The 27,885-nt window shown below is 38.4% G+C and overlaps 1 protein-coding gene and 1 long non-coding RNA gene across 51 annotated transcripts in view; both read right to left on the bottom strand.

The window, feature by feature from the left end:
* Positions 1–27,885, bottom strand: part of ABCC9 (ATP binding cassette subfamily C member 9) — a 137,723-nt gene that overhangs the window by 85,359 nt on the left and 24,479 nt on the right. For all 50 annotated transcript variants that reach the window (XR_014803757.1, XR_014803761.1, XR_014803763.1 and 47 more), the window contains 7 exons: positions 27,242–27,397; positions 25,591–25,725; positions 23,627–23,789; positions 18,612–18,652; positions 17,550–17,692; positions 8,865–8,973; positions 4,442–4,549 (listed from right to left, as the gene is read on the bottom strand). Coding sequence is in view for 42 of the 50 variants with exons in the window: in XM_021092237.2 (XP_020947896.1) it covers positions 4,442–4,549; positions 8,865–8,973; positions 17,550–17,692; positions 18,612–18,652; positions 23,627–23,789; positions 25,591–25,725; positions 27,242–27,397 (855 nt within the window). In the remaining 8 variants the exon portion in view is untranslated. The remainder of the gene's footprint in view (positions 1–4,441; positions 4,550–8,864; positions 8,974–17,549; positions 17,693–18,611; positions 18,653–23,626; positions 23,790–25,590; positions 25,726–27,241; positions 27,398–27,885) is intronic.
* On the bottom strand, positions 10,791–16,250 carry LOC146403384 (uncharacterized). Its single transcript, XR_014803767.1, has 2 exons — positions 15,259–16,250; positions 10,791–14,208 (listed from the first exon to the last, which is right to left on the bottom strand). It is a non-coding gene; the product is annotated as an uncharacterized LOC146403384 (long non-coding RNA).

The following is a 27,885-nucleotide window of genomic DNA, read 5'->3' as shown; positions in this document are numbered from 1 at the left end:
GAAGAAAAAAATAAAGTGTAAGAACTTGTCCCAAAAATGTCAATGTTTATTATAAACCTATAATAATCATAAGAGTGGAATATTGAATAGGCAAATAAACCAGAGAAAATAAAGAAATATGTGTGACTGGAGTTCCTAGTGTGCCTCAGCAGGTTAAGGCCCTGACATTGTCTCCCTAAGGACATGGGTTCGATCCCTGGCTTCCCTTAGTGGGTTAAGGATCTGGTGTTGCCACAAGCTTCAGTGAGGTCCCAGATGTGGCTCAGATCCTGCATTGCTGTGGCTGTGGTGCTTCAGCCAGCAGCTGCCACTCCAATTCGACCCATAGCCCAAGAACTTCCATATGCCTCAGGAGCAGCCATAAAAAGAAGAAGAAAAAAAAAAAAAAAAGAAAAGAAATATGTGTGACTAAGCCAAAATTAAGTCGGTGGGGACAGTGATTCATGTCTGGTGCCTGGACAGCCTGACATCATACAAAAAATTAAATTAGACCTTACTGCCACTAAATTTACTACTACCACTAAATTTACTACTGCTAAATATACAGCTAAAATTATTTATTACTGATTTCCCTACTAAGTCACAACCTTACTTCACACAAAGATAAAAATTGATTCTGGAGTCCCCGTTGTGGCACAGTGGAAACGAATCCGACTAGGAACCATGTGGTTGCGGGTTTGATCCCTGGCCTCACTCAGTGAGTCAAAGATCCGGCATTGCCGTAAACTGTGGTGTAGGTCACAGACGTAGCTCGGATCTGATGTTGCTGTGGCTGTGGCATAGGCTAGCGGCTAGAACTCCAATTTGACCTCTAGCCTGGGAGCCTCCATATGCCGCGGGAGCGGCCCCAGAAAAGCCAAAAAGACAAAAAGACCAAAAAAAAAAAAAAAAAAAAAAAAATTGATTCTAGGTCAGTGAAAATACTGAAAGCAAAAGATGTAGCTTCAAAGATTTTTTTATGAACTTATATCAAGTATCTTCATAATTTTTAGTGGAAAAAGTTTTCTTAAATGAGGAAAAAAGCAAAGCATTAAACATAAAGGAAAAGGTCTATAAACTAGACTACATTAAAATTAAGTATTTCTGATACCGTAGAGTAAAAAGCCAAGATACAGGCTGAGAAAAGAATTTTGTAACATATATAATTGCCAAAGAAGTAGTGCCGATGTATTTTTTTTAAACAGGAGGAACAAATAACCTGCAATTCACAAAAGGAGAGCTCCAAGCCCAAATCGCCAATATACATAGGAAAAGGTGCTCCATCTCATAGGAAATAAAAAAAAAATGCAAATAAAAACCATAGCGAGGTACAACCACACCTCCTCCCAACACAGAACACATATTTTGACAAAACATTGGAAGCACTGGTGAAGATGTTGACCAACTAGAATTTTCAATCACTGTTAATGGAAGTGTGAATTGGCACAACCACTGTGGAAAGCAGTTGGCCATTATGCAGGAGAGCAGAAGACGAACAGACCCTATGCCTCAGCAATTGTTCACAACAGCCTCAAAATGAAAAATAACCAAAATCCCATCTGAAGTAGAATGGATAAATAAATTCTAGTACATCCATACAATGAAATATTACACAGTGATGAGAATGAATGAACAAATGTGTGGAAATGGAGCTTCACACAGCAACATGGTAAGTTATACTCACATAATGCTGAGCAAAAGGAGCAAGACACACACTTACATGCACATATGCAAACTTAAAAAAACTAGAATATGTCTTTAAGGAGGCATATAGAGCAAGGATAATAGAGAAAATGATGACCACAAAAGTCAGGGCGGCGAAAGGGAATGCAGCTAAATTGTGCATTGGCAGGACCTTGGCGGGAGTTGGCAAGGTTCTTTACTTGGTGGTGGTTGCACAGGTGATCACTTTTGCACTTAAGGGTACACATCTATTGTGTGTACTTTTCTGTAGCTAAGTTGTCTTTCATGGTGGAAAAGGATTCCAAAATGGCAAATGAGTTATTACCAACTTGGGAATCACTACCATGAATAAACAATGAATTTGAAACTTCAGTGGCCATTCAGGGCGGTAGCCAACTCCAGACCATTGATGAGCAGGGGATTTTGGGGGAGGGGGGTTGGTGGGATTTTTTTGATGCATAAAGAGTCAATTCTGGGGAAAAAATCATAACAGCCTCCCTTTTTCCCATTTGAAATGAAAATAAATTGAATAAGGCACATGGGAAAGATGCGGTTTTAGGTTCCCACTATATTGAATAGAAAATGTCAATTTAAACTGACTCTTTTTTCAGTCATTTAGGTATGAGTTGTTTTCTGGTTATGTTTGAGAACTGGCAGTGTGGAAGACCCTTTCTAGTCTTTCATTACTTACTTTTTCGTGGCTTAGTAGTTTATATGCTGCTTGTACATTATAATTGTCTTGGGAACTACTGGAACTGTTTTCAAAACTAATGCCCAGGTTATTTTATATTTATATTTTATATTTATATGTGTGTGTGTGTGTATAATATTTATATATAAATGTATTACATCATATATTTATATACACTATATATTTATAGCATATTTATATATACTATATATACTATAGTATACCTGTATTTACTATCTATACTATATATATATTTTAAAGCTTTCTAGGTGATTCTAACATACAGTGCAGTTTAGGAATCACTCACTGTTCTTCGAAATTGCAGGTGATATATTGTAGCCTCAAAACGAGCATATTAAAATGGCATCCCCACCTCAAGAGGGTTAAACCACAGCTTAGAGACGAATACATCAAATTAATGGCAAAGGGAGGGCCAGTGTTAGCTTATTCCAACCAAGGTGTCCTATTGTGGGACAGGGATGATGTCAGACAATGAAGAGAGAGAGAAGAATTCAATGCGGCTCCTCTTGGCTCTACTGCACACAGAGTGTCCCATCACTCTCTGACTGTGCTGGGCTGGGCTGGGCAGGGAGTCTGACAGCCTCAGCAGCCAATGCTACTAATTTTCTCAACAGCTAGTTTCCAGGACTCCAGTGGCTCTGATGTCTGGAGACCCTTGACTGCTGGAGGCATCTGTTCCCATCCCTGAGCAGCCCTGACCTCTGTCTGGGGCTGACCGCAGCTATCAGTCTTCAGTCTCTGCTCCTATGGTAATGGTTATCTGTTCTAGGAAACATATGTTTGGGGAGAGTAGAAATGGCTGAGTTTGAGATGACTCAAAAGGCAGTATTGGAAAGTGGGGTGAATGCATGCAACCCTGGTCTAAGCCTTTCCTGGTTGAAGGTAACTGCTATCTAATTAATTTTTATTTTATTGTATTTATTTTTGGTCACACCCACAACATATGGAAGTTCCCAGGCCAGGGGACTGAATCCATGCCATTGCACCAACCTGAGCAATTATTTGTAATTTTTAAAAAGTTTTGGGGGGAGTTTCTGTCATGGTGTAGTGGTTAACGAATCTGACTATGAGCAATGAGGTTTCGAGTTCGATTCCTGGCTTCATTCAGTGGGTTAAGGATCTGGTGTTGCCGTGAGCTGTGGTGAAGGTCACAGATGCGGCTTGGATCCCACGTTGCTGTGGCTCTGGCTTAGGCTAGCAGCTATAGCTCTGATTAGACCCCTAGCCTGGGAACCTCAACATTCTGTGGGTGCGGCCCTAGAAAAGACAAAAAGACAAGAAATAAAAAAATAAAAAGTTTTTGGGGCAGTTCCCTTTGTGGCTCAGCTGGTTACAAACCTGACTAGTATCCATGAGGATGCGGGTTTGATCTATGGCCTAGCTCAGTGGGTTAAGGATCTGGCATTGCTGTGAGCTGTGGTGTAGGCTGCAGATGTGGCTCAGATCCCACATTGCTGTGGCTGTGGCATAAGGCCTGCAGCTGCAGCTCTGATATAACCCCTAGCCTGGGAACTTCCATATGCTACAGGTGCTGCCCTAAAAAAGCAAATAATAATAATAATAAATAATAAAAAGTTTTTGGCTGTGCTGTGGCAAGTGGAAGTTCCCAGGCCAGGATCAAACCCACACCACAGCAGTGACCTGAGCCATAGCAGTGACAATGTCAGATCCTTAACCTCCTGATCTAGTAACTCTAATTGCTATCTATTTCCTTAAAAATAAGGAAAAGATATAAATAAATTAATTTGCTCTATAAATTAATTTGCTTGGTCAATAAATGTTAAGAGCACAAAAGGAAATTCATTGGATACTAGCATCTAATGCAGATTCAGAAGAAAGAATCACTCTTGGGTTATTAAAACGTACTCTTGGAGCAAATCTGCAGCTGGCAGATGAGGCAACACTGAGAATTATAAACTCATCAGAATATTTTTGAAAATGTTATGAGGATCACTGGCCACTCTAAAGAACTTGAAAGGCATGATGTAGGACACTTTGGCAGAACTTCACCATAAAGGAATAACATCCATGTTTCTATTCATGCAAGAATTCAGGAAATCAAATAACCTTTATTGCAATATCCTCGGTCTCGGCGGGATGCAGACGTCGTGTTGATTGCTCATAGCTGTCCAGGTGATATCTTCCAGGCTGCTTCCTGTTTATAGTTTTCGGCGGCTGCATTCCAAATGGAAAAGAGCACAAGTTGAAGCTTGAAAAAAAACCAAGGTTTTACTGAACATTTACTCAACATTGCTACATCTCCACTTAAATTCTAAGGAAAAGAAACAAGTAAATGTCATATTTTCAACATTTCTATTGTTAGGTCATTGGACTTGTAGATGTTCCAACAGTACATTTTTGGTCACCTCTGAATCATCTGATTTTGAATCTGATACATTCACATCTATCAAATTGGGCTACACATCACCTGAGGATCCATAGTATAATACGGAAAAGCATAAAGATCTAGGATTATCGATTTATTCATTACCCAAAGACATATACTATTTCATAAGGGGATCCATAGTACCATAGAATGATCTAGTCTTTCTCAAATGTTAGAGCACTGATCCAAGACAAAGGATGAAAACATCCATGATACAGACTGAAGCTAAGGCTGGACAATCTTCACGTACTTAAAATGAACTCAAATTAGGTCCTATCTAGAAACTTTTTCTTCTCTAATTTTGAGTTTAATCTCACATAGAGACAAATGACTAAAGAAAAGGTATAAAATTCAGCTCTGTAAACTTCTGAGAAAAAAACATCTAGGCTCAAAATTTGTCCCAGAATCTAGTGAGCAAGCATTTAAACATAAATAATTATCTATCTTAAATATGTAATAAATATGAAAGCTAAATAATAATCCACTTTAAAACTGTTAAATTACCTACAAAAACAAAGGATTCTAGAATTGTGAAACTTTTTTTTTTTTTTGGCTTGGGATGTCAGGTTTAGCTTTTTGATAAATCCATTGAGTTCTGTTATGGGAATTAGGAATGTCCTTAAATAACCAGTAATTTCATCCAAACAAGATCTCACTCTCCATCAATTAGTGGATCAACAGAGTATCAAACTATCAAATAGCACACTGCTAGGCTACAGGCAAATCAATACACAGATTACAAAGCCACTGCGGAGGACGAGCAAGGGTTCTGTCGTTCAGAAAGTGCCGAATGAACTTTAAATTCTAAAAAGAGAAGGGGGAGAGAGTGCAGATGACATTTTTAGTTTTGTTTTTCTTCTCACAGTCCTCACAGATGATCTTACATGGGATGATCTAGGAAGTCACTAGCCCTACAGCTAAGTATACTTCCCACACAAGACAGGTCTACACCTGTACACATATTCTCTGCCTTCAAGAGTCTTTATTTCCATAGTAGTGTTGTCTCTAGAGGCCTAGAAGGAATGACTTCATGTTATTCACACAACCAAGCAGAGGGTTGGAGGAGGAGATGTGTTGACAGAGGTTTGAGTTGGAGTCTCACAGATGTAATTTTAAGAGACTCTGGCTCTAGAATGTCACTAATTCTCCATGGAGAGTCTGCAGCCAAAACCACTTAGCTCTAAGCTTTTACAGAATACATAGCATCTTAAGCGCTCTCAAGAAGGAGTTTCCATTAGTGTGCTTTTCAAACACACAGCTTTTTTCTCTTGGTTTCTAAAAGTTTGTCATCTGTGGCTTGGCCCATCAGCAGTGATGAATGGCCCCCAAAGATATCAGAAGTCCAGTCTGGTTTCAATAACCCTGAAGATATTGGAGGCCTCTGAAGGGGATTCTTTTTTCTTTCCAACCTTTTCTCAGTTCAATTTTTAGTCTATTCCTCATCTCATACAAATGACTCTTCAGATTTCCCTAACTCTCTAAACTTGACCCCCTCCCTCCCCCTCCCTGAGGTCATCTCACACTACTCATCTCCACATCTCTGAAAGATGATCTAATAAGTTCTTTGCTAATTTCCTATTATCCAAAGTGCAGACAAGGCTGGTTCTAATCAAGTGCTTGCCTTTCCCGCTGCCTCACAGCATACATGCTCTGCGATATCTTCGCAGCTTGGTGTCCGCGTCCACACAAGAGCACACAAGCATTTTTGGGCTTTGTCACTCTAGTGTCTACAAGCATGGGTGGTAGTTCCTTCTCAGACAAAATCACACCAGCTCAATATAATAACTCAACAGAGAGTTAAAAAAAAAAAAAAAACCCACCAGAAAGGCAGAAGAAAACAGTAAGGGGATTCTTTTTTCTTTCCAACCTTTTCTCTGTTCAATTTTTAGTCTATTCCTCATCTCATACAAATGACTGCTTGTCTCAACTATTTTTAGAAGTTTTAAATACGATGTGAAAAAAAATTTAATATAGATTGACTTTCTTGGTAAAGGCTTTCTGAGCCTCAGTCAGTTCCAGTTGGGACATTGCAGCACATATGTTTTCGTTTGGTTATGTAAGTGGTTAAGTATATTCGTATTTTTCCCTAAGAGTAAAGGAATAATTATTAACACCTAACTCATTGAATAACTTCTTTCTACTTTACCATTATGAAAGGTACATAGTAATTTTAAAGACTTTCTTCAGAATTTTTCAGACACAGCTTTCAAGAAATAGATATAATCCAGTCCCATTATTTTAAATATTATCTAATGACCAATGGTTCATAAATTTACATCTCTAATGGTGATTTCTTTTCTTGGATATCAGTAAATATTACAAAACCATCATGTTCAAAAAATTCCTCTGGATTCCTCAACACCAACGTTTCTCAGTCTCTCTCTTTCATTGACTGGTTCCACCATCTACCCAGTAGTGAAGCCAGTAACCTAGGATTCATCTTGGAATCTTCTTTCTCTTGCGTCCTCTCCATTCAATCTATCAGCAAGTCTTTATCAGCCCAACTTAAAAATGGACACTGAATTTGAAAATTTCCTCACAAGGTCCACCGCAACCGCAACAGATGAATTCTAACATCATCATTTCTTACCTAAGTTATTATAATGACCTCCTTAGTGATCTATCTGTATCTGCCCCCAGTGGCAACTCTCCATCCAGTGGCCAGAATGATCCTTTAAACATATAAACAAAATTATGGAGTTCCTTTCGTGGCTCAGTGGGTTAAGGACCCAACATAGTATCCATGAGCTCGATCCCTAGCCTCGCTCAGTGGGTTTCAGATACGGCATTGCTGCAAGCTCTGAAGTATAGGTGGCAGATGCAGCTTGGATCTGGCCTTGCTATGGCTGTGGCATAGGCCTCAGCTGCAGCTCTGATCTGACCCCTAGCCCAGACGGGCATAGCCATAAAAAGAAAAAAAATATATATATATATATACACATATGAACAAACTTATATGAGTCCCTACTTTAAAACCCTCCAATGATCTCCTAGCACATGCCAATAAAATCAAAACTCCTTCTCTGGTTTATGGGACTCTGAATCTTTGCTTTTACCTCATTTTATCTCTCCCTTCTTTGCCAGACTTCAGCCAACAGTGCCCCTCTGTTCCTTGAACTCAACAAATTAATTCCCACTTCAGAGTCTTTTCATCCCCTAGTTCTTTGCCTGAAATGATCTACCGTTTCCCCAGGTCTTTGCATAAGAGGCACCCACTCTTCATTCATTCTCAGCTCAAATACCAGCTTTTTCATTTCTTGGAAAAGTACACACTGCTTTGAAGATCCCAGTCACTCTCTAATACTTTCTTTTATTTTCTTTCCACAGAGAAATGACCTCATTTCTTCACTTGTTTATCATCTGACTCCTGCCTCAAGAAAGCAAAACTCTGTGACAGAACGATGTTGCCCGCCTTGTACACAGTCACATAGCAAGGTCTTGGCCCAAAGCATTGGGTAGGTGATAAGTCTGGGAACACAAGCAAATACATAATACAGGTCATATACCATGTAAAACATGACAAAATAATATTGACTGTGTTCCCAGGGTTCATGTAGATGTGAGTAAATATTCACATAACGGATGAAAAACTAGTTCAAAAGTTATAAGACCCGAGTTTTAATTCTGCCTCTGCCACTCGTTAATCTTATGACTCTAGTCAAATGACACAAAGTGCAAACTCAATACATCATCAAGGAAATAAAATAGGTAATATAATATTTTAAATGAATCAAAAGCCATGATGCATCAATAAGAGCTTTTTAAACTAAAAAGTGCTAAAAGATATAAGATATGGTACAAGAGTTGTAAGCTTATTTTGTATTATTTTTATATAAAGTTTGCAGTGGACGATCTTCCTATGCCTTTTGATTTCAACATGTACTATCCCCCTTGGGATAAGCCTTTGATGATTTATCAAAACAAGACTTATACATTTGTTTATTGAGTATAGATATGACGGGTTTGTTGTAGAAGCAGGTGGCACTTATCCTTCGTGTAGGTTAAGTGAAAAGCTTAAATGTCTTCTAATTGCACCAATTTGACATCATCCATGCTCAAGATTGTCCCCTGACCACAGCTCCCAGAACAAAGAAAAGCACTTACAACGCCAGTGTGTTTCTTACAGGATTCAAAGGGAAGAGAACTTTCCCCACTCCTCCAGCTGTCCTCCCCAATCTCATCACTCAAGAGAAACTCATTCAGCTTTTGAACACTGCAGAGGCAAACAAACAAGCACAAAGTAAGGATTAAAACAAAACAAAACAAAACAAAAAAACCACCACCACCAAAGTTCGATCTAAACAAACTTACTCCCCAACTCATTATCATGTTGACAAAGGCACTTCTGAGAGTCATTTCTCAAGACTAAGTAGGTCTTGAGCTAGGATGCAGGGGACTGATGAGCTCCTGGGACCTGGGAAAAATTTCTGAACAACAAGAACCAATTGATCACCCTAAATTCAACTGAATATCTTTTGCATTTTTTTTCCTTTAGCAATTATATTTATTGTCAATGATAAAAGAATTGGAGAGGAACTTGAAACACAGTGGTTATAAATAATAACACCAAAGATGTAAGTATCATTACTCTAATTTTACAAATGAGAGGAAAGAAAGTGCAGAGAAGCTAAGTAACTAACCTAAAAGCAGAGAAGGTAAGTAACTAACCTAAAAGCATATAACGCACAGATCAGGGGTCTGTGCCCACTATGCTTTCTTGCTTAGGCACCACTGTATATATTGCACGTATTTTCCCAATTTGTCAAGGAGAGGACCCTCTAGAATTTTGCTACACAATATGTTGGCCAAGGATCAGTGGCATCAACCTCACCTAAGAACTTTCTAGAAACAGAGAATCTCAGGCCCCACCCAAGACCTTCTGAATCAAAACCTGCATCTTAACAAGATCCAGAGATGCTTCATAAGTACAATATAGTTTGAGAAGACCTGTTCTAGAGGACTGGTTTATGAACATTCTTTACTGTGGTCTTTGGAGGCTGGGCACAAGATCCCTTGGTCCACTTGCTCACCTGATTCTAATTTCCTCAAACCCGTGTCATAAGATCAACGAAAAAAGAAAGAACGAAATAAAACAATAACATTACTTGAAAATATCCTCCCATAAATAAAGTGATATACCAAAGAAAAGTCTGTGAAGTTATAAAGTTAAGAAATGCTCTTTTTAGCATGCTAGGATAGTAACAGTGGACAAACTTGCTTGGCACATGCAGCCTCGACTCCAGGGGAAAGATTGTAGGAAACTATAAAATGAACATTTGAAATATTTTTTTTAATGTCTCATTTGAGCTGGTAGTCAAGTTAAATGCTTCCAGATAGGTCTACATAGTTTGTTTTTTGTGACAGATTAATAAAATAAAGTACATTTAATTCAGTCCATTGCCCATGAATCGTAAGCCCTTTAACTTTGAATGCCATAGAAACTGCTTTCTTTCTTTGGAAACATCAAGGTAGATAAAATCCACTGGGGAAGTCTATCTGTTTGCTTCTAATTTCATTTACAGGAAACTAAAGGAAATAATTTTTTATTGAAGTATAGCATACAATATTTTAGTTATGGGGTACAATATAATGATTTATAGTTTTTAAAAGTTATATTCCTTTTATAGTTACAAAATACTGCCTATATTCCCTGTGTTGTTCAATATATCCTTATGGTTTATTTTATACACAATCATTTATACCTCTTAATCCCCTTCCCCGATGTTGCCCCTCCCCCTCCCCTCTCCCTACTGGTTACCACTATAGAAAAGCCCTATTTTTCTTTTTCTTTCTTTCCCTTTTTTTTTTTTTTTGCTTTTTAGGGCCACACCTGCAGCATATGGAGATTCCCAGCCTAGGGGTCGAATCAGAGCTGCAGCTGCCAGCCTACTCCACTGCCACAGCAACACCAAATCCTTAACCCACTGAGTGAGGCCAGGGATTGATCTCACGTCCTCTTGGATACCAGTCGGGTTCATCGCTGAGCCACAACTGGAACTCTGAGAACCTCTGTTTTTCTATATTTGTGAGTTTGTTTCTTTTTTGTTATATTCATTAGTTTGTTGAATTTTTCAGGTTCCACCAAAAGAAACAATTATTCAAGAAAATCTTAGGCTGAATAATAATCCATTGTATATATACACTGCATTTTGTTTATTCATCTGTTGCTGCACACTTGGGTTGTTTCACTTCTTGGTATTGAGAATAATGCTACTATGAAGATGGGTGTACAAATACATATTCTAGTTTCTGCGTTCAGTTATCTAGGGTATACATCCAGAAGTGGATCTGCTGGATCATACGACAATTTTTGTTTAATTTTTTGAGCATCTGCCATATTTTTTTCCATGGTTCTGGAATTCTGATGCACTTAAATATATTCAAGTTATGACAACATGGATGAACCTTGAAAACATTAAGTTAAATAAGATAAGCCAGATACACGAAAAACAACAATTGCATAATTCCACTTCTATGAGGTAGCTACAATAGTCAAATTCATAGAGACAGAAAGTCAGTGGTGGTCACCAGAGTCTAGGAGTAGAGATTTTAGAGGAGTTATTGTTTAGTGAGTATCGAATTTCAATCAAGAGGATGAAAGAGTTCTGGAGATGAATGGTGGTGATGTCTGCACAACAACGTGAATGTACTTAATGCTACTAAATTGTACACTTAAGGTTTAATAAATTATAGGTTCTATGTTATGCATATTTCACTGCAATTTGAAAACAAATTTCAAACCAAAAAAAGAAAGAAGAGCTCTGGGCTTTCCACTCCCTTCGAGTCTTTCTCAGCAAAGGTGACCATAGGGACTTGGAAAGACAGTGTTAGAAATACCTTAAGAAATGGCATTTTATTCATCTCAAATGGTGGTATTCCTTCTTTACTTTTATGGACTTTAACTGTCATTCTGTTTTAATATTCTGAAGAGATTGGATTTTAAGGACCACAGCTTTATCAATCAAAGAAACACGTCTTCAATAATCTCACACTACATCTCTGCACACAAAGGAAAGTTTGGGGCCTGGTTCACATGCCTTTGCAACTCTAAGTTTAGCAGTTCCTGGCTCACCTTACTCAATGAATGTTTGTGGAATAAATCAAAAAAGGAATAAACCAGTGTTCAGACATTTAAGTAAGGTCAGTTGATTTGATTCTCCATTTCATTTTTCTAGCATACACACACATCTTACTGAAGCTTTTATGAAATTAATGAGCCCAGGTCTTGCCAAATATTAGGAAGCAGTGGTCCCTGAGCATGACTTGAGCATGGGGAGAACTTTCTTTCCTCTTCCTAAGATCCCACTTTGGAACCCCAATTATAATGACCATCAGAGGATTCCATTCTAGCTCTTCTCTGAACCTCCCCCTCCATGTCCCCTCCCTTGTTCCCATTATTCCAGGCTCTCTGGCTGAGGGTCTGCTGCACTGCTATTCTGTTTGTTTTGTTACTGTCTATCTCTCCCACTAGACTGCAAACTCTTTAAAAGCGAAGATTTTCATCTTCAGAATCTAGCCCAAAGCCAAAAATATAACAAAGCAATTCCTCAAGAAATGTCTGTTGAATGAATAAATAGGTAATACAAAAAGCATTTCCTGCTCATATGAGGGCCTTTCAGAAATCACAGAGGCAAGACAATTATGGAAAATGCATGAATCCTGACCAAGGGTGAAGTAATTTCCACCATGCTGCCAGGGTTATATTTTTAAAATGCAAATCTGTTCATACAACAGTCCTTTCCTTAAAATAACAAATGGCCACCCTGTGCCTTTCAGTATCCTTAGCATCATCTACAGGCCAATTGGGATTTCACTCTCTAGCTTCATCCCCTGATATTTTCCACATCAGGACCTTTCTCCAACTATAGACAATTAATTATCTTTAGTCCTTAGAAGGTACCAGATATCTCACCTCTTTGGCTACTTCGCATATGTTGCTCTCTCACATAGAACATGTTTCCCTTTTCTCTTCACCTGGCCAAGTCTTACCTATTCTTTAAGATCTGATGAAGGGGTAGGGAGTGGGATGGACTGGGAGTTTGGGGTTAACAGATGCAAACTATTACATTTGGAGTGGATAAGCAACGAGATCTTGCTGTATAGAGCAGGGAACTATATCTGGTCATTTGTGATGGAATATGATGGAGGATAATGTGAGAAAAAGAATATGTGTATATATACATATGTATATATGTATGCATGACTGGGTAACTTTGCTGTACAGTAGAAATTGACAGAACACTGTAAATTGACTATAATGGAGAAAATAAAAATCATAAAAAAGGATCCTATGAAGGAGCTACCACCTCTTTTAAACTTTTACTGATCAGACCATCTCCCTTCTCTCTTGATAAGTTTCAATGCGCCTGCTATAAGGCCAATGGCATTTTGTGGAGCTCTCTAGAACAGCATGATACACTGTGTTGCAATTCATTCCCCTTCTTGATCTCTCCTGCTGAAATGGACTCCTGTGGCTTTTGCTCCATCTTTCATCTTTGCCATCCCCAACACCTAGCAAGGTACCTGAACTGCTTAATAAATGAATGTGGACCCATAGAAGATATGGAGTCTAGTAAAATGACAGTAAATTAGTAAAATGGAAATTTGCTAAAAATCTAAAATATTTAGGCAATGTGCTGGACACTTTTCATGTATTATCTCATTTAATTCTCTCAACCACCACGGTACGGTGCTCAAGTAAGGAAGTTGAGCTATAGAGGCACCCTATATATGTTCAAGTGTGCTTGAACAGAGAGTACACCACAGCTGTGCCATGATCTGAAAGCAGGTATATCTGATATCAACCCATTTCCTATCTTGCTTCCACCACCTTTATTGTTTGTAATTTAATAATTTCCCATTTTTTAAGGGAATTCATAAAAGTATTTAAGGTTAGCTATCCATGTTATTTTGTTTTTTCACTTTTCGAGTTTTACTTTGGCTATTTAGATACAGCTTGAGTACCTTGCATAGGTGCTATTTTCATTGGGAGTAACTGATTTTGTTGCTGGCAGTAATACGTTTTTTTTGTGTGTTGGGGGGAACCATGACATTTTTGTAAATATGGACCAAGTCGACCTGTGAGCATACTCTATGATAAATATCAGTAATAATTTATTTGATTGAAGGTAACCACAGTAGACTAGCCAAACGAACATTCTTTGGGGAGGTACATGGGAGAAAGGGCACAAAGTTATCTTCCAACAAAGTGAGGGATTAGTTTTACACATTTTTTCCCTTGGTTAATCATATCTTTGGACATAGATATTGCATTATACATCAAATACCAGGAACCTAAACTCATATTATTTATAAAGGATACCACCTACCAACTTACACTTTCTTCCAGAAAAGCAAAACACAGAAATTCTTTTCTTTTTTTTTTTTTTTTTTTTTGTCTTTTTGCCTTTTCTAGGGCCGTTTCCCACGGCATATGGAGGTTCCCAGGCTAGGGGTCTAATCAGAGCTGTAGCCACCCGCCTACACCAGAGCCACAGCAACGCGGGATCCGAGCCGCATCTGTGACCTACACCACAGCTCACGGCAATGCCAGATCTTTAACCCACTGAGCCAGCTCAGGGATCGAATCCGCAACCTCATGGTTCCTGGTCAGATTTGTTAACCACTGCGCCACGAAGGGAACTCCCAGAAATTATTTTCTTACAAACAAAGCAAAGAGGACAAGTAAGGTGAGCATCCTGAAAAATCACTCTTATTCAAGTATTTTAATACTTTAGAAACTAGTGACTTTCCTACTCCTCTTCAATTTTTCCCTCTGTTTTGTAGATGTAGACTGGAACACATCATCATAAAAGGTTCAGAAAACTCAAATGATGTGGGGGAAGGAGGTAACAACCTGAATCCTAACTGCTTCCTTCTTCTGTTTTATTATATACATACAGGGTCCCACTCATTGAGCTCAAACACACTCAAAGACAATTTTGTCCAACAATTTCATCTAAACATTTTGAAAGGAAAGTATAGAATTTTTTGAAGCAAAGAATTTTACATGGCATGGAATGTTCCTATAGCAGAGAAGTTTACAAGTCTCTTATATGCACACATAGCACAAGTTTAGGGGAATGCCACACCCATACTAACCCACCAAATTTCTGAATGCATTTCAGAGCATGGCAAAGAATGCATGACTTCCACAGTCCTCAAGAGGACGTTTTAAAATCAGCTCACCAAGGGAGCACCCACTGTGGCTCAGAGGAAACGAATCTGACTAGTATCCCTGAGAATGTGGGTTCGATCCCTGTCCTTGCTCAGTGGATCGGGGATCTGGTGTTGCCTTGCTCTGCGGTGTAGATCACGGACACGGCTCAGATCCTGTTTTGCTGTGGTTGTGGTGTAGGCCAGCAGCTGTAGCTCCAATTCAACCCCTAGCCTGGGAACTTCCATATGCCATGGGTTTGGCCCTAAAAAGCAAAAAAAAAAAAAAAAAAAAAAAAAAAAAAAAAAAAAAAAACCAAACCAAAACAAACAAATAAAAAACCCCAAAAAACATAAACAGTTCACCAAATCTCCGATTATGAACAGACTGCTCAACTCTCTGTGGACCAACTGGGTTCCCAGACACAGAAGAAAGTGCCAAGCCCAGTCAACACTGGGAAGATGCTCATCTGGGTGTCTGTTCCCAGAACCAGCTCACAGTGGGAAAAAAGGACTGGTCTCCTCTGTTGACTGGTCATCTCTGAAGGATCCCCACATCAAGCACTGAAATTCACTTTAGAGAAGCAAGTTTTTATTAGCTGATTTTCTTTGGCCTATAGCTTGGGAAGTCTGGAGCTGAGCCCTGAAAACAGACTGGTTTTTATCAAACTGGCAAATGCATTTTCCCTGGAACATACAGAGGAGAGACTGCTACACAGAAATATACAGAGATTATTTCCCACCCTCAACTCGACTAGGATTTACTACATAGATTGTATACTATGGACTCGGGCATCCACACCCCCTGATTTATTAATTTTTTTCAGAGCAACTCTTTAAGTCCTTTTGGTGCTTGTCAACCTCCTGATTTCAGAAGCATTATCTGTTATTAGTTATCAACTGCTTTCTAGCTCCACTTGGAGCGCAAAGTCAAATTCAATTTAAAAAGGCAACTGTGAGAGAGACAGCTATTAAATGAAGTAAATGAAAATAAGAACCAAAATAGCAGACTCCGGCCATTTATCAGTTTTACTGTTTGAAGTAGCTTCCCTTCCAGAGCACTGCCTAATTTGGAAGTGGTGCTACAGGAATCAGTCAGGGATCCACACAAAGGTTTCAGAAGGCAGAACAATAAGAAAAGACAACGAGGGCAGATGAGGCCAAAGGGCTTGAGCATTAAACTCTTCACAGTTGCAGAATTGGCTACTAATGACACAGTTTACAGAACAGGATTGAAATCACGTTATGTTATTAGGTCACCTGATCAGAACCTGGTTTATAATCAGCTAAGGCATAGGCAACTCAAATGATTTTTTGGCATTAAGTCGTCGTCATGAGACTAAGATAAACTATAGCCTAAAACTGGAGACTTTTGGTATCTTGAATATTAAATATTAGTTTTCTTAGTAATACACAAACATTGGGAAAGTTATCTCATTTTAGAAGATCTTACAAAAGATCTTCTACATTGCTATCAATGGCAACATTACACCTTGTGTATTTAAGGCCATAGTTTGCCAATTTTCTTTCAATATTGCAAAAGAAATCTTGGCATTTCTTTCAAAGGCCAGTTATGAATATGATAATGACTGTTTATAAAATAAGCTGCAACTTATAAGATTTATAAAATGTTATAGCAAAAAGGAAAAGACTGTAAGACTGTCTTGTTTATATTTATAATATAGACTCATACACGATAGACTGTGGGACATGCAGCATAGCATAGTTTGGTAACATATTTATCATATAATGTAAGTAAAAATGGTGGAGAAACAGTCATTATCAGATCCTGTGCACTATGGGAAATTGTGAGTCTATTTTTATAGCTATAAACTATGGGAAATTGTGAGTCTAAGATGATGTCTACACTGGTTAGAAACACTACAGAAACACGGGTAGAGTGAACAAAACAGTGCACTCGGTTTTGCAAAGTCCTTCCACTTGCAGAGACTATGAACCCAGGGGATGGGGTGTGCCAAATGATACTAAAATTAAGATGGAAATATGTGTTGATGTGAACTTTTTCTGTCACTGTTGGTAAAAATATAAGCTGGCACAGCTTTGCTGGAAAACACTATGGCCATGTTCATTAAAAACCTTAAAAATCTGTACACTTTTTCACCTACTTCCCCTTCAGTGGACATCACAGCCATACTCAACAAGGACCTTAAGAAAATGCATACTATTAGAAAAAGTATTGCCACTTCCAGAAATCTGACTTTTGAAAACAGAGAAAAGTTTAAAGATCAGAAGATGCTGATCTCAAATGTTATTTATATGATTTACCTTATGGTGAAAATAGAAACATTCTATCTGTCCGATAAAGAGGTAGCCCTTCAATAAATTAGAATACTTCCAAACAATGGAATAGCCAGTAAACATCATGCATTATGGTGTTAGTGAGGGGAAAATAAGCCCCCAAAATTCAACATCTTTATTTGAGAATAATTACTTTTATCTGAAATAAATAAAAGACTGAAAGGTAGCACAGCAAAGTTTTCACAAGTTGTCTCTGACAACAAGTTCTCTCTAGGCAGTGAGTGTATGTTCTTGCTCTACTTTTTCTAATTTACTACCATGAGCATATAATATTCCTGCAAACCAACACAGGACTCCAGACATTTCAGCGCATACCTGATGATGGCTTTGACTGCAAATCTGACCACTGTGGAGAGCAGGAAGAGAGGGGTGACCAGGATGTGGAAAAGAGACAGGGAAGCAAAGGCCTCTGCAGGTTTGAGATTGTTCCCGCTGGCGTATGCGTGGGTCACAAATGTCTGTGCAAAGAAAAAGGGTTTCTTTAGAGAAAGATGGAGAAAGTTTTTCACAAATGCTCACATTCAAATTTAAAAATCTAATATATTCTTGCTATGCCAATAAGTCTGCTGCAACTCTAAAAACAATTACTTCACCCAAATTACTCCCTAGAAAAAATAATACTTGCTATTGGTAAAGTACTTCACGGTCTCCATTCATTCCAGCAGTAAACTTGTGAGATGGGCACAAAAGATTAGAACTACAGATTGGAAAATGGACTTCTGTCAAATTACTGAGTAAGGGGAATAACCATGAGCGAATCCAGAGTTCTTGATACCTAATCAGACTCTTTTCAACCAATGCTAATTTTTCTGAGAAAAAAAATAAGGAATGTTCCATTGTTTAAGTTTCCTAGTGTGGAATCACCAACACTGGTATCCAAGGCAGATTTATTTGCATTTCTAAACACGATACTAGTTCCTGGGTTTGTCCTTTGCGTTTGAAATATAATGTAATTATTTAGCATTTTTCTGGTTGCTGATCTAGCCTTACCCTAGACTATCCAGGGAATCAAGTCATGGAGGTTAGAACAGTAAATTCTCAACCTCTGTTCATTTTGCTCTCCAGGGCACATTTAGCAGTGTCTAGGAATATTTTGGATCATAACCGGGGCGGGGGGGGAGCGCAGATGGCATCAAATAAGTAGAAGCCAGGGATGCTGCTAGACACCCTAATGCAGAGGACAGGTTCTTACAACAAATAATTAATTATTGGGGCCAAAAGGTTCACAGCACTACAGTTGGGAAGCCCTGGATTAGAACTACTGCAACAGAGGTAATAAAGAGAAAACTGAAGGTGAGGTAATATATAGTCTTGTTCCTAAGTCATTTCCAAACACTAGATTAGTTCCATTTTTAAAGGTAAGAAAAAGTATCTTACAGCAAGAACAGCCGCTATGGGAATTGCTGCATTCATGAAGACTGTGGAAAGAAATCAGATACATTAGTTTCATTGAACTGTGAAATACCTTCAGTAACTTTAGTTAATCATCCATTTTTACTTTAACTTCCCTTGAAGACAAGAAGGGCCCAGTGCATTAAATAACATTCTGTTTGGAGTCCACAAACATTTCCTAGTTGGTATCTCCTGGTTCACAGTTGTATGAGCTCCCAGGCATGAGTCTTAATCATAAAATGTTTTTTTCTTCATAGAAAGGTTATTTTTTACAAAATGTTACAAACAGAAAAAATTAGTTAAAATAATTCTTTCATGACCAAAGTTATTAGAATTTAACAAATATGCATTCTTCAGAGTATTTGCAGTCTATATTTGGTTTGGGCCATAAAACTGACTTAAATATATGAAAATTGGGATATTACACAGATGAAAAACAAGAATTTGACATACATAAAAATCTCCATCCAGAGGTGATATTAATTTTCACTTATAGACCTTTTGCTTAATAAAATAACCCCATGTCTTGAGTCCTCTGCTTGTTTAAATAGCTCTCCAGGAATATGCTGCACTATCATTTGATAAGCAAGATATGCAGAACTTAAATAAGGAAAACATATTTTAGGCTAAAATACTGGCATTTAGAAGTCAAAGTAAAAATAAAAAGCCAAGTTGATGATTTATAGTTATATTTTTCATAAACCATAGAGTTTTAGGGACTGAGAACCTGAAGATTAACTACATTGTCAGTAACAGAGCCAAGCAATGGCAGAGCGAGAACTAGGATCTAGTTTTCTTGACAGTCAGAAGAGAGTTCATTCACAAACCATCACCAGGAGTTCCTGCTGGGGCACAATGGAAACAAACCTGACGAGTATCTATGAGAATGTGGGTTCAATCCCTGGGTCGGGATTGCAGTGCACTGTGGTACAGGTCGCAGGCGCAGCTCGGATCCTGTGTTGCTGTGGCTGTAGCGTGGGCTGGCAGCTATGGCTCTGATTTGACCCCTAGCCTGGGAAGTTTCATATGTCATGGGTGCAGCCCTAAAAAGAAAAAAAAAAAAAAGATCCCAAAACGAAACAAAAACAAAACACCCCAAACTATCACGAGCTCTCATGATCCACTCTCATGAACTGTCCCTACACCCTTTACATAATCAGCCTGTGTTTTTGCAGATCCATAAGGAGCTTAGCTATCAAATCTGAACTCTTGTACAGCACCGGCAACTCAAACAAGGTTCTGAGCTTCATAACAGCACAGATCAAGAGCCATACTTCTGTCTTCATCTTTCTCTGGCTATTGTTACCTTTGTCCCACATGTATTTCTTTTGCTTCCTCCATGTCATTATTTACCACTCATTGTATATAACTTTAAATAAGTAATCTCCTCTTGATGAGGAAGAGTCAGAACAGCTGTTATTTCATTAAAAATCATTTATCTGGCACTCTGCACCCAGTGCAGGGGGTGGGGACCTTCTTTCCCCATCAGGAATATGAGAATGAGATGCACAGGGTCCCACAGCTGGCTCCTCAGACTGCTCACTACCACTTTGCACTCCCACTCCTCAACAACTCAGAGTTACTCACTTGTGATAGGAGTATTTTCACACGCCTTCTCATATTTAATGATTACAACTATCCTGCACAAAAATGAGGAAACAGCTTAGGAAGGATAAGTAACAGTCAAGATTCCAAACTAGGAGATGACAGAGCTTGGATTAAAACCCAGACTTTTCTGGTCAAATGCTTCATGTTCTTCCCACTTCTCCATACAAAACTCTCTCCAAGTGAAGAGAAAAAAAAAATAGCATCGTTTTGTCTTTTAATGATAAGTTAAATCCAGAAGCAGCGCATGAACACTTGGCAAATGGAGATGAGGAAATTATTTAACAGAATCTCTTTCCCCCCAGCTATGATCTTGAGTGACAAGAACACTGATTCATAGAGATGGATCTTCAGTTCCACTAGTATTTGCCCCATTTAACTTTGCTTTTCAATATTTTCCAATGTCATTGATTGAATACTTTTATGTTACAGTTGCTTTTCTAAACACATGACATACATTACCTTATTTAATTCCTCAAGGTATGCCTAATATAGCCCAACTTCCCATGAGGAAACTGAGATGTCACCAAAGGCTGACCAAGGGTGTATAGCAGGCAAGGTGCTGAGGCAGGATTTCATTTCAGGAGAATCTACCTTCTTAGCCCCAACAGTAACTGCTATGGTATACAGTTGACATTTTTCTTGTCTTCCTATAGTGTTACTCAAATACTATTTATAAAATATTTTTAATAGTTACAGAACCATGTCACATTCCTTGCCTCACTGGATTCTCCCAATATATCTGTGAGAAAGTTATTATTATCATTACATTAACTTTTAGAGGAGTATACTCGGGAGAAGGAGGTTATTGAGCAATAGCTCAATAGCCAGGTGCTTTATCCAAAATAATGAACAGGGACTTCCTGTCATGGCTCAGTGGTTAACGAACCCAACTAGTATCCAAGAGGATGCAGGTTCGATCCCTGGCCTCGCTCAGTGGGTTAAGGATCCCGGCGTTGCTGTGAGCTGTGGCGTAGGTCACAGATACCCTGCTGTGGTTCTGGTGTAGGCTGGCAGCAACATCTCTGATTAGACCACTAGCCTGGAAACCTCCATATGCCGCGGGTGTGCCCCCCCCCGCCAAAAAAAAGACAAAATAACGAACATAAAACACTTGACATAGTGCCTGGAATACAGTCAATTAACTAATCAACCAACATTTGTAGCACTCCTTAATCTATTTTTGTTTTTCTTAAATGGCTGCATCTGTGGCGTATGGAAGTTCCCAGGCTAGGAGTCCAATTGGAGTTGCAGCTGCAGGCCTATGCCACAGCCACAGCAATGCCAGATCTGAGCTGCATCCATGGCCTACACTGAAGCTTGTGGCAACGCAGGATCCTTAACCCAGTGAGCAAGGCCAGGGATGGAACTCGCATCCTCAAAGACTCTATGTCAGGTTCCTAACCTTCTGAGCCACAATGGGAACTCCTCCTTAATCTATTTTAATCTTTACTACAATCCTACCTGGTGGAGATTGTTATTATTCAATGTTACAGATAAAGAAATTGAGGCTTGGAGTATAGAAGTAGTAATTTGGTCAAAGCCACATGCTATGAAGCGGCAGAGCTGAGATTTAAAGTCAGCTCTATTCAACACACATAGCTGAAGCTCTTCACCACCACTAACACCATATGCAAGCAAATCACAAAACTTGGAAGTGCTACAAATGGAAATTTACACTATTGATTCAGGAACTCCTGCTGCCTATCGTCAATACATGATTATGCATTTTCACATTCATGACTTCTTGTTTTTCTCTTCTGGTATGGCCTTCTCTGCCCTCTCTCCTTTTATCTCTGACTTTCAAAAACCAACCCAAATCTGGTAACAGGGTTAAGGTAAGCTGACCACCCACTCCTGCCATTTAGTAGCTGGGGGAAATTCAAGATGCTTAAATGCTCTCCACCTCAATTTTTTAATTCGTCTAATGAAGTTAGTAATAAAATTGAAATCATTGGAATGCTGTGAAGGCTATATAAGATGACAGGCAAAGTCACTTCTGGCAATAATTGACCGAGTCTCTCCATGTATTTTTGTTATTATTGTTATTATCATTGTCATTATTTCTGGCTGCATCCATCCTTCTCTTGAGAACTTCAGTCCACTGAAGAGAGGAAAGTACTGTAGGAGCTCCCAGCTTAGAGAACTATCACATAAGCAAGTGGATATCAATCATTCTGACACCATATTAGCAGTGGTGCAGAGCTGGAAGGTAAATCTTCTTCCCATTTCATTTTTAACACATTCAACATGAGAGCTAGAATAAATGAACTATATAAACCATGTATTTTCCTTAAATCCGTTTCAAAAAAGAAGTGTTCATAATCTCTAAGAACTAATGTAGCTTAGAATTCAAGAGGAAACAATATATAAACCTCCAAAACATTAAACTGTTGAAAGTCTTGGGAACAACAGAAATGAGCAAAACCGACACACAAACCAAATCAAACATCAGTGGTAGCAGTATGGCTAGAGTTCGTAAGAACTGTACTAACATAAACTCATTATTTTTGAGAGCACTCAGTGTCACTCTTTGAGAGGAAAAAAAAAAGATTTTGTAACAATTGCTTTTTAAAAATTTGAGTTGAGAAAGAAATGCATTGCATTTTAAAATTCTTGAAAATGTATTAGAAAAGAGGGTTTTATGTGAATGAAGTTTGGTTTCTTTCACCTGGAAATGTTGCCTTTTTTTCTCCTCAGTTTTCAAAACCAATATTTCAAGTACAATTTTCGAGGAAACATCATAAACTCTCAAAAAGATAGGTAAGACAACTGCAGACAATTTTAAAGGATCTTTGGGGATAAAGTCAACAGTAATATAATCAAATCAATTTAAATAAACAAATTTTTGGAGTTTCTGCTGTGGCGCAGTGGGTTAAGAATCCAACTGCAGCAGCTCAGGTCTCCTCAGAGGTGCAAGTTTGATCCCCGATCCTTTATAGTGGGTTAAGGACCTGGCATTGCTGCAGCTGGACCCAGAACTTCCATATGCCGGGTGCGGCCAAAAAAATACGATAAATAAATAAATACACTAAAAAAATATTTAATGAAAACCCATTCTCCATCACAATTGTAACTGCTAAGAGGATTTCAATGATCAGTATTTTAATCATCACCATCCCCATTTTACAGATGAAGAAACCAAGGATTTCAGAAGTCAAGTAACATGACAAAGACACACAACTTGTAAAGAGTAGAATTCAGGTATACTTGACTCTAAGTTTGTCCTAACTCGTCTTTAAATTTAAATAGCCTCATGTGGCTCATGGTTACTGGACAACACAAATGGAGAAAATAAATGGGCTTCCTCTGATGCCTGGAATGCCTCAATGATCACAACTGAAACTGATTAGACCACATGCTCTTTGGCAGTTGTCTGAGCAACAGTGACTTACTGGAGAGTGATGTGTAAAGCGCAAAGGTTTTGAGACTGGATAGTTCTTTCATTCTTGTTTCTTCCACACTCTTGCAAAAGATGTGCTCCCATGCGTACAACTTTAGAAGTTTGATGCCTTTCAATATTTCATTTGTTTTCTTCAGTCTCTCAGTGGAATAATCCTATAAAAGAAAGGAATAAAAAACAATGCAAGCTGTAGCCAAGTAAATCAGAGAGGCAAGACCATGTACTGAACAGGGATTGAGCAGAGCTTGATTTCTGCCTGCCTCTGCCACTAATGATGGTTGTGAGATTCCCAGGAGAAGTAGTTAAACTCTATGTTTCTGCCTCCGATGTGAAAATGAAGTGTTGAATGAGATGGCCTGAAATTCTTTCCACCTAAAAACTTTTTATGTCTCTGTTCTTTGGTTTAAATCAAAGCAGTGTCTTAAGTTTCACATGATCTGCTTGAATAATGTTTGCAGATACTACATACAGACATGTAGGGAAATGATAAAGAGGCTTCCAGTGACTCCTAGTATCTAAATCATTTCTTCCTCTCCTTAGCACTGTCACTCAAACTTAGGAGAAGAGAAACAATGCATTTAAGAAAAGTTAGTTTGCTTCTGATTTGGGAATATGAGGGACCAGTGTTGTGTGTGTTCATATTGAGTCCTCATTAGGCACTTATCAAAACCAAGTCTCTTATCTTTAACCTCAAGAGATTTCTACCTCCTTCTTCATAAGTCCTTGTGTAAGAAGACCTAAATTACATTCGCTGATTATCAACAACTTGGATTAACTGTAGAGAGATGCATACCAGATACAAAAGCCTCTCTTTGGACAACTGTTTCAGCTTCCTCCAAATATTACATTAGAATTACTAGGAAGGTACACCATGTCCTATGAATTCTCAAAAGGAGCTGCCGGGTGGCCAAAGGCAGAGGGAAGGAAGGAGAGGCAGCAAATGATCAAATTTTATTCATCTTTCTGTCTCTTGGAGTGTCTCAGCTGCCTACCAATGATTGTTGGTGAATGACTGCAGTATGAATGGTTAAATGAAAGTCAGATGTTGGATTCTCATGTCTCCTCTTTCTGTCCCTCTTCCACACCTTTCTGTAGCCATGTCCTAGAGGAAAGAGGGTAGGTGACTCAGACAGAAATAATGGCTAACCTTGCCAGAAGCAGCAGAAAAACAATGGGTAAAAACCAGTTGTGTGACCTGTGACTTGCCTGTCACAGTGGAAACACCAACTTGGGAACAGTCCACCAGTGGCAGCATCCCTAACATTTCACGCCTGATTTACAGGCAGCCTTGCTCATATTTAATCAAACTTTATTTCTAAACATGCTGTCAACAATTTTATTTTTGCAAATATTTCTTTAAAAGAAGCCAGTTCTTGCTCAAATAACATGATTTCATGACAAATTGAAGCCAGGGAGGGTCAATAATCGAGCTTTTTCTTGCTCGCCAAGTTGACCATGAACATACTCAGGCAGAGCAGCTGCCACTGAAACATTTCAGTGTAACTCCATAGCTCCTTACGTGGTCTGATTCAACCCTAAGGACATTTAATTTCAGAAGCACTGAATCTGACCCTTTATCTGTTCCTTGACCCATTTCTACCACATCAGTAACTGACATGCAATGTCTACATAATTGAATGCACATGTTTTTATTCGCTAGTACACATAAGTGTAAATAACTACAAGAAGATCTGAAGCTTCATCACATCATAACACATAAAAACATCAGGCATTGTGATTCTGGTATTTAGAAGTCAAGATCATTGCCTTCGATTTCAAACCCTCTTTGCAAAATTGCTGTACAACCCAGAAAATTCACATTTGCTGCTTAAGAACTGAAATAAGTAGAACGATTTCCAAATCATCCTGAATGGTACATGTTAATTTCCTATATATTCAAAAATAAAACAGCATCATTCAATTTTCCTAATAAAGTTTCCATAAGATATTACTTACAAGTGTGCTCTTCTGAGCCTCTGCCAACTTTGTAGCAATGAAGTATTGAATTGGTGCAAGGAGAACAATGACAGCGGCACCAACCAATGCACTGGATCCAAGCAAATTGTAGAGCAGAATCACTCCCATTATGATCTAGCAAGGAAAACACATGGAAATGGGTGTGGGGACCACTGCATGAAAGGAAGTATTTTTCAGTGAAATTGTAGTATTTCTTAATTATTGTAGTAAGTGTCTTTGAAAGTCAACTCAACCTCGACAGTTGGGTTTTACTAAGATTTATCTGGGGAGGGCTAAGTAGCAGGAATTTATTTTTAGTGTGATGACATGTACAGCTGATGTCAAACCAATTTACTGCACAAAGCTACAGGGGGGTTGCAGGACCTTCCAACCAAAAAGTCTTCAATTTTTTAAAACGACATGAATTTTTTCTTGAACATGTTGTCACCCACCATTGTTCCATATTCTCTTGGAGTTGTATTCGCTTTTCAAAGCAGGGAGGATGGAAAGTAAGAGGCAGCATCATCAAGGAAGAGAACAAGGATGGTTGTTTGTGGACTAAATGCTCTGAGCTCTTCACCTCCTCAATGACCCCACATAATGACGAGAAGGGTGGGGATAACTAAAACTGTGAAGAAGCTAAGGCTGATGCCCTCAAACCCAAGACTGAATGACTAAGGCCTACCCTCTCCAGGCTGTCACTCTCTTCTTCATTCTCTAAAAACTCAGGATTTAACCCTACTATCTTCTCTCACTGAAATTTTCGTTTTCAAGTAGCTCAGCTTATCAAGGCTCAACTAATAAATTGTACCCATGCAGTTAAAGCCTTTAACCCATGCCTATATGCCCATGATAGCAGCTTACTAGTTACCTTCTGGAGGCACATTTTTAGTGCCTAACTTTGGGAATTCTAATCAAAATGAAAATCTCCTCCAGGTGACTCATCATGAGGGTACTCATTCAGAGAGAGCCTGGGATTTTTGATCCATTTTATTTTATTGTTTTATTTTATTTTATTTTATTTTATTTTATTTTATTTTATTTTATATTTTTTGTCTCTTTGCCTTTTTCTAGGGCCACTACTGTGGCACATGGAGGTTCCCAGGCTAGGGGTCTAATCGGAGCTGTAGCCTCTGGCCTACACCAGAGCCACAGCAACGTGGGATCCAAGCTGCGTCTTTGACTTACACCACAGCTCATGGCAACACCAGATCCTTAACCCACTAAGCAAGGCCAGGGATCAAACCTGCAACTTCATGGTTCTTGGTTGGATTCGTTAACCACTGAGCCACGACGGGAACTCCTGATACACTTTAAATTATACCATGTAGACAGCTACTTAGTTGACCTGTGTATAAATACATTTTGATAAAATGAAACAAAGCATACTTCAAATTTTACTTTGTACCAAGCACTGTGAATGATACACACTTTGATTTGATTTGGATTTCCCTTATGAAAAGAATGCATATATATATATATGTATGACTGGGTCATTTTGCTGTACAGCAGAAATTACACACCATTGTAAATCAACTGTGCTTTAATTTAAAAAAAATTAAATGAAAAAGCAAACAAGAAATTTAAAAACTTCGTTATCTTCTTGCTCTTATTTCCTTTGTGAATAAGAATCTTACTTATATTGACCTACCTGAACAGGCATAGCCCATAGATTGGGACACAGGAACAAGAACCACATGAGTTGATTGGTTTCAATGGCGACCAAGTTATTGATCTGACCCAGTGTCATCTCACCCATGGATAAATTAGATGTAGAAAGCCGAAGGATTTTATTGTATATCATGGCCTGTAAAAAAAAAAAAAAAGATGTATTCGTGGCTTTAAACTTAATAATCAACATTATGCTTATTTATTCTCATTAAAAAAATAACATTTTAAAAATTTTTGAAAAAAAAGAAAGAAACCCTCTAATTCATCTTAAGTCAACCATTATTTTCATTTTAGTATTGTTATTTTAGTCTTCACCTAAATAAAAACTTACTTTTTCTGGCAATATAATAAAAACATATATTCAAATTTAAACATAATCTCTGGAACAAACAATAACAAAAATATGTGAATGCATGACTTCAAAATATTTTAATATATTATAAATGTTATTTTTAATTCAGTGGGTGTGTTAATTAGCTCTGTGGGGAGGGTAGTTATTAACTAGATCCTAGAAGTATTGTTATAATATCAAAATGAAAATAGAGGGAAAGAAACAAAACTAAAGTTTCTACTCTTCCTCTCACTGGCTGGTATGTGGCATTTTGAAGAAGCCAGGATCATTCA

The sequence above is a fragment of the Sus scrofa genome, chromosome 5 (genome assembly GCF_054392235.1).
Source record: "Sus scrofa isolate SSC_HxYL_T2T_F1_AM1 chromosome 5, Sscrofa_HxYL_maternal_Yorkshire_Landrace_v2.0, whole genome shotgun sequence".
Classification (NCBI taxonomy): domain Eukaryota; kingdom Metazoa; phylum Chordata; class Mammalia; order Artiodactyla; family Suidae; genus Sus; species Sus scrofa.
This window is presented reverse-complemented; position numbering and strand designations above follow the sequence as displayed.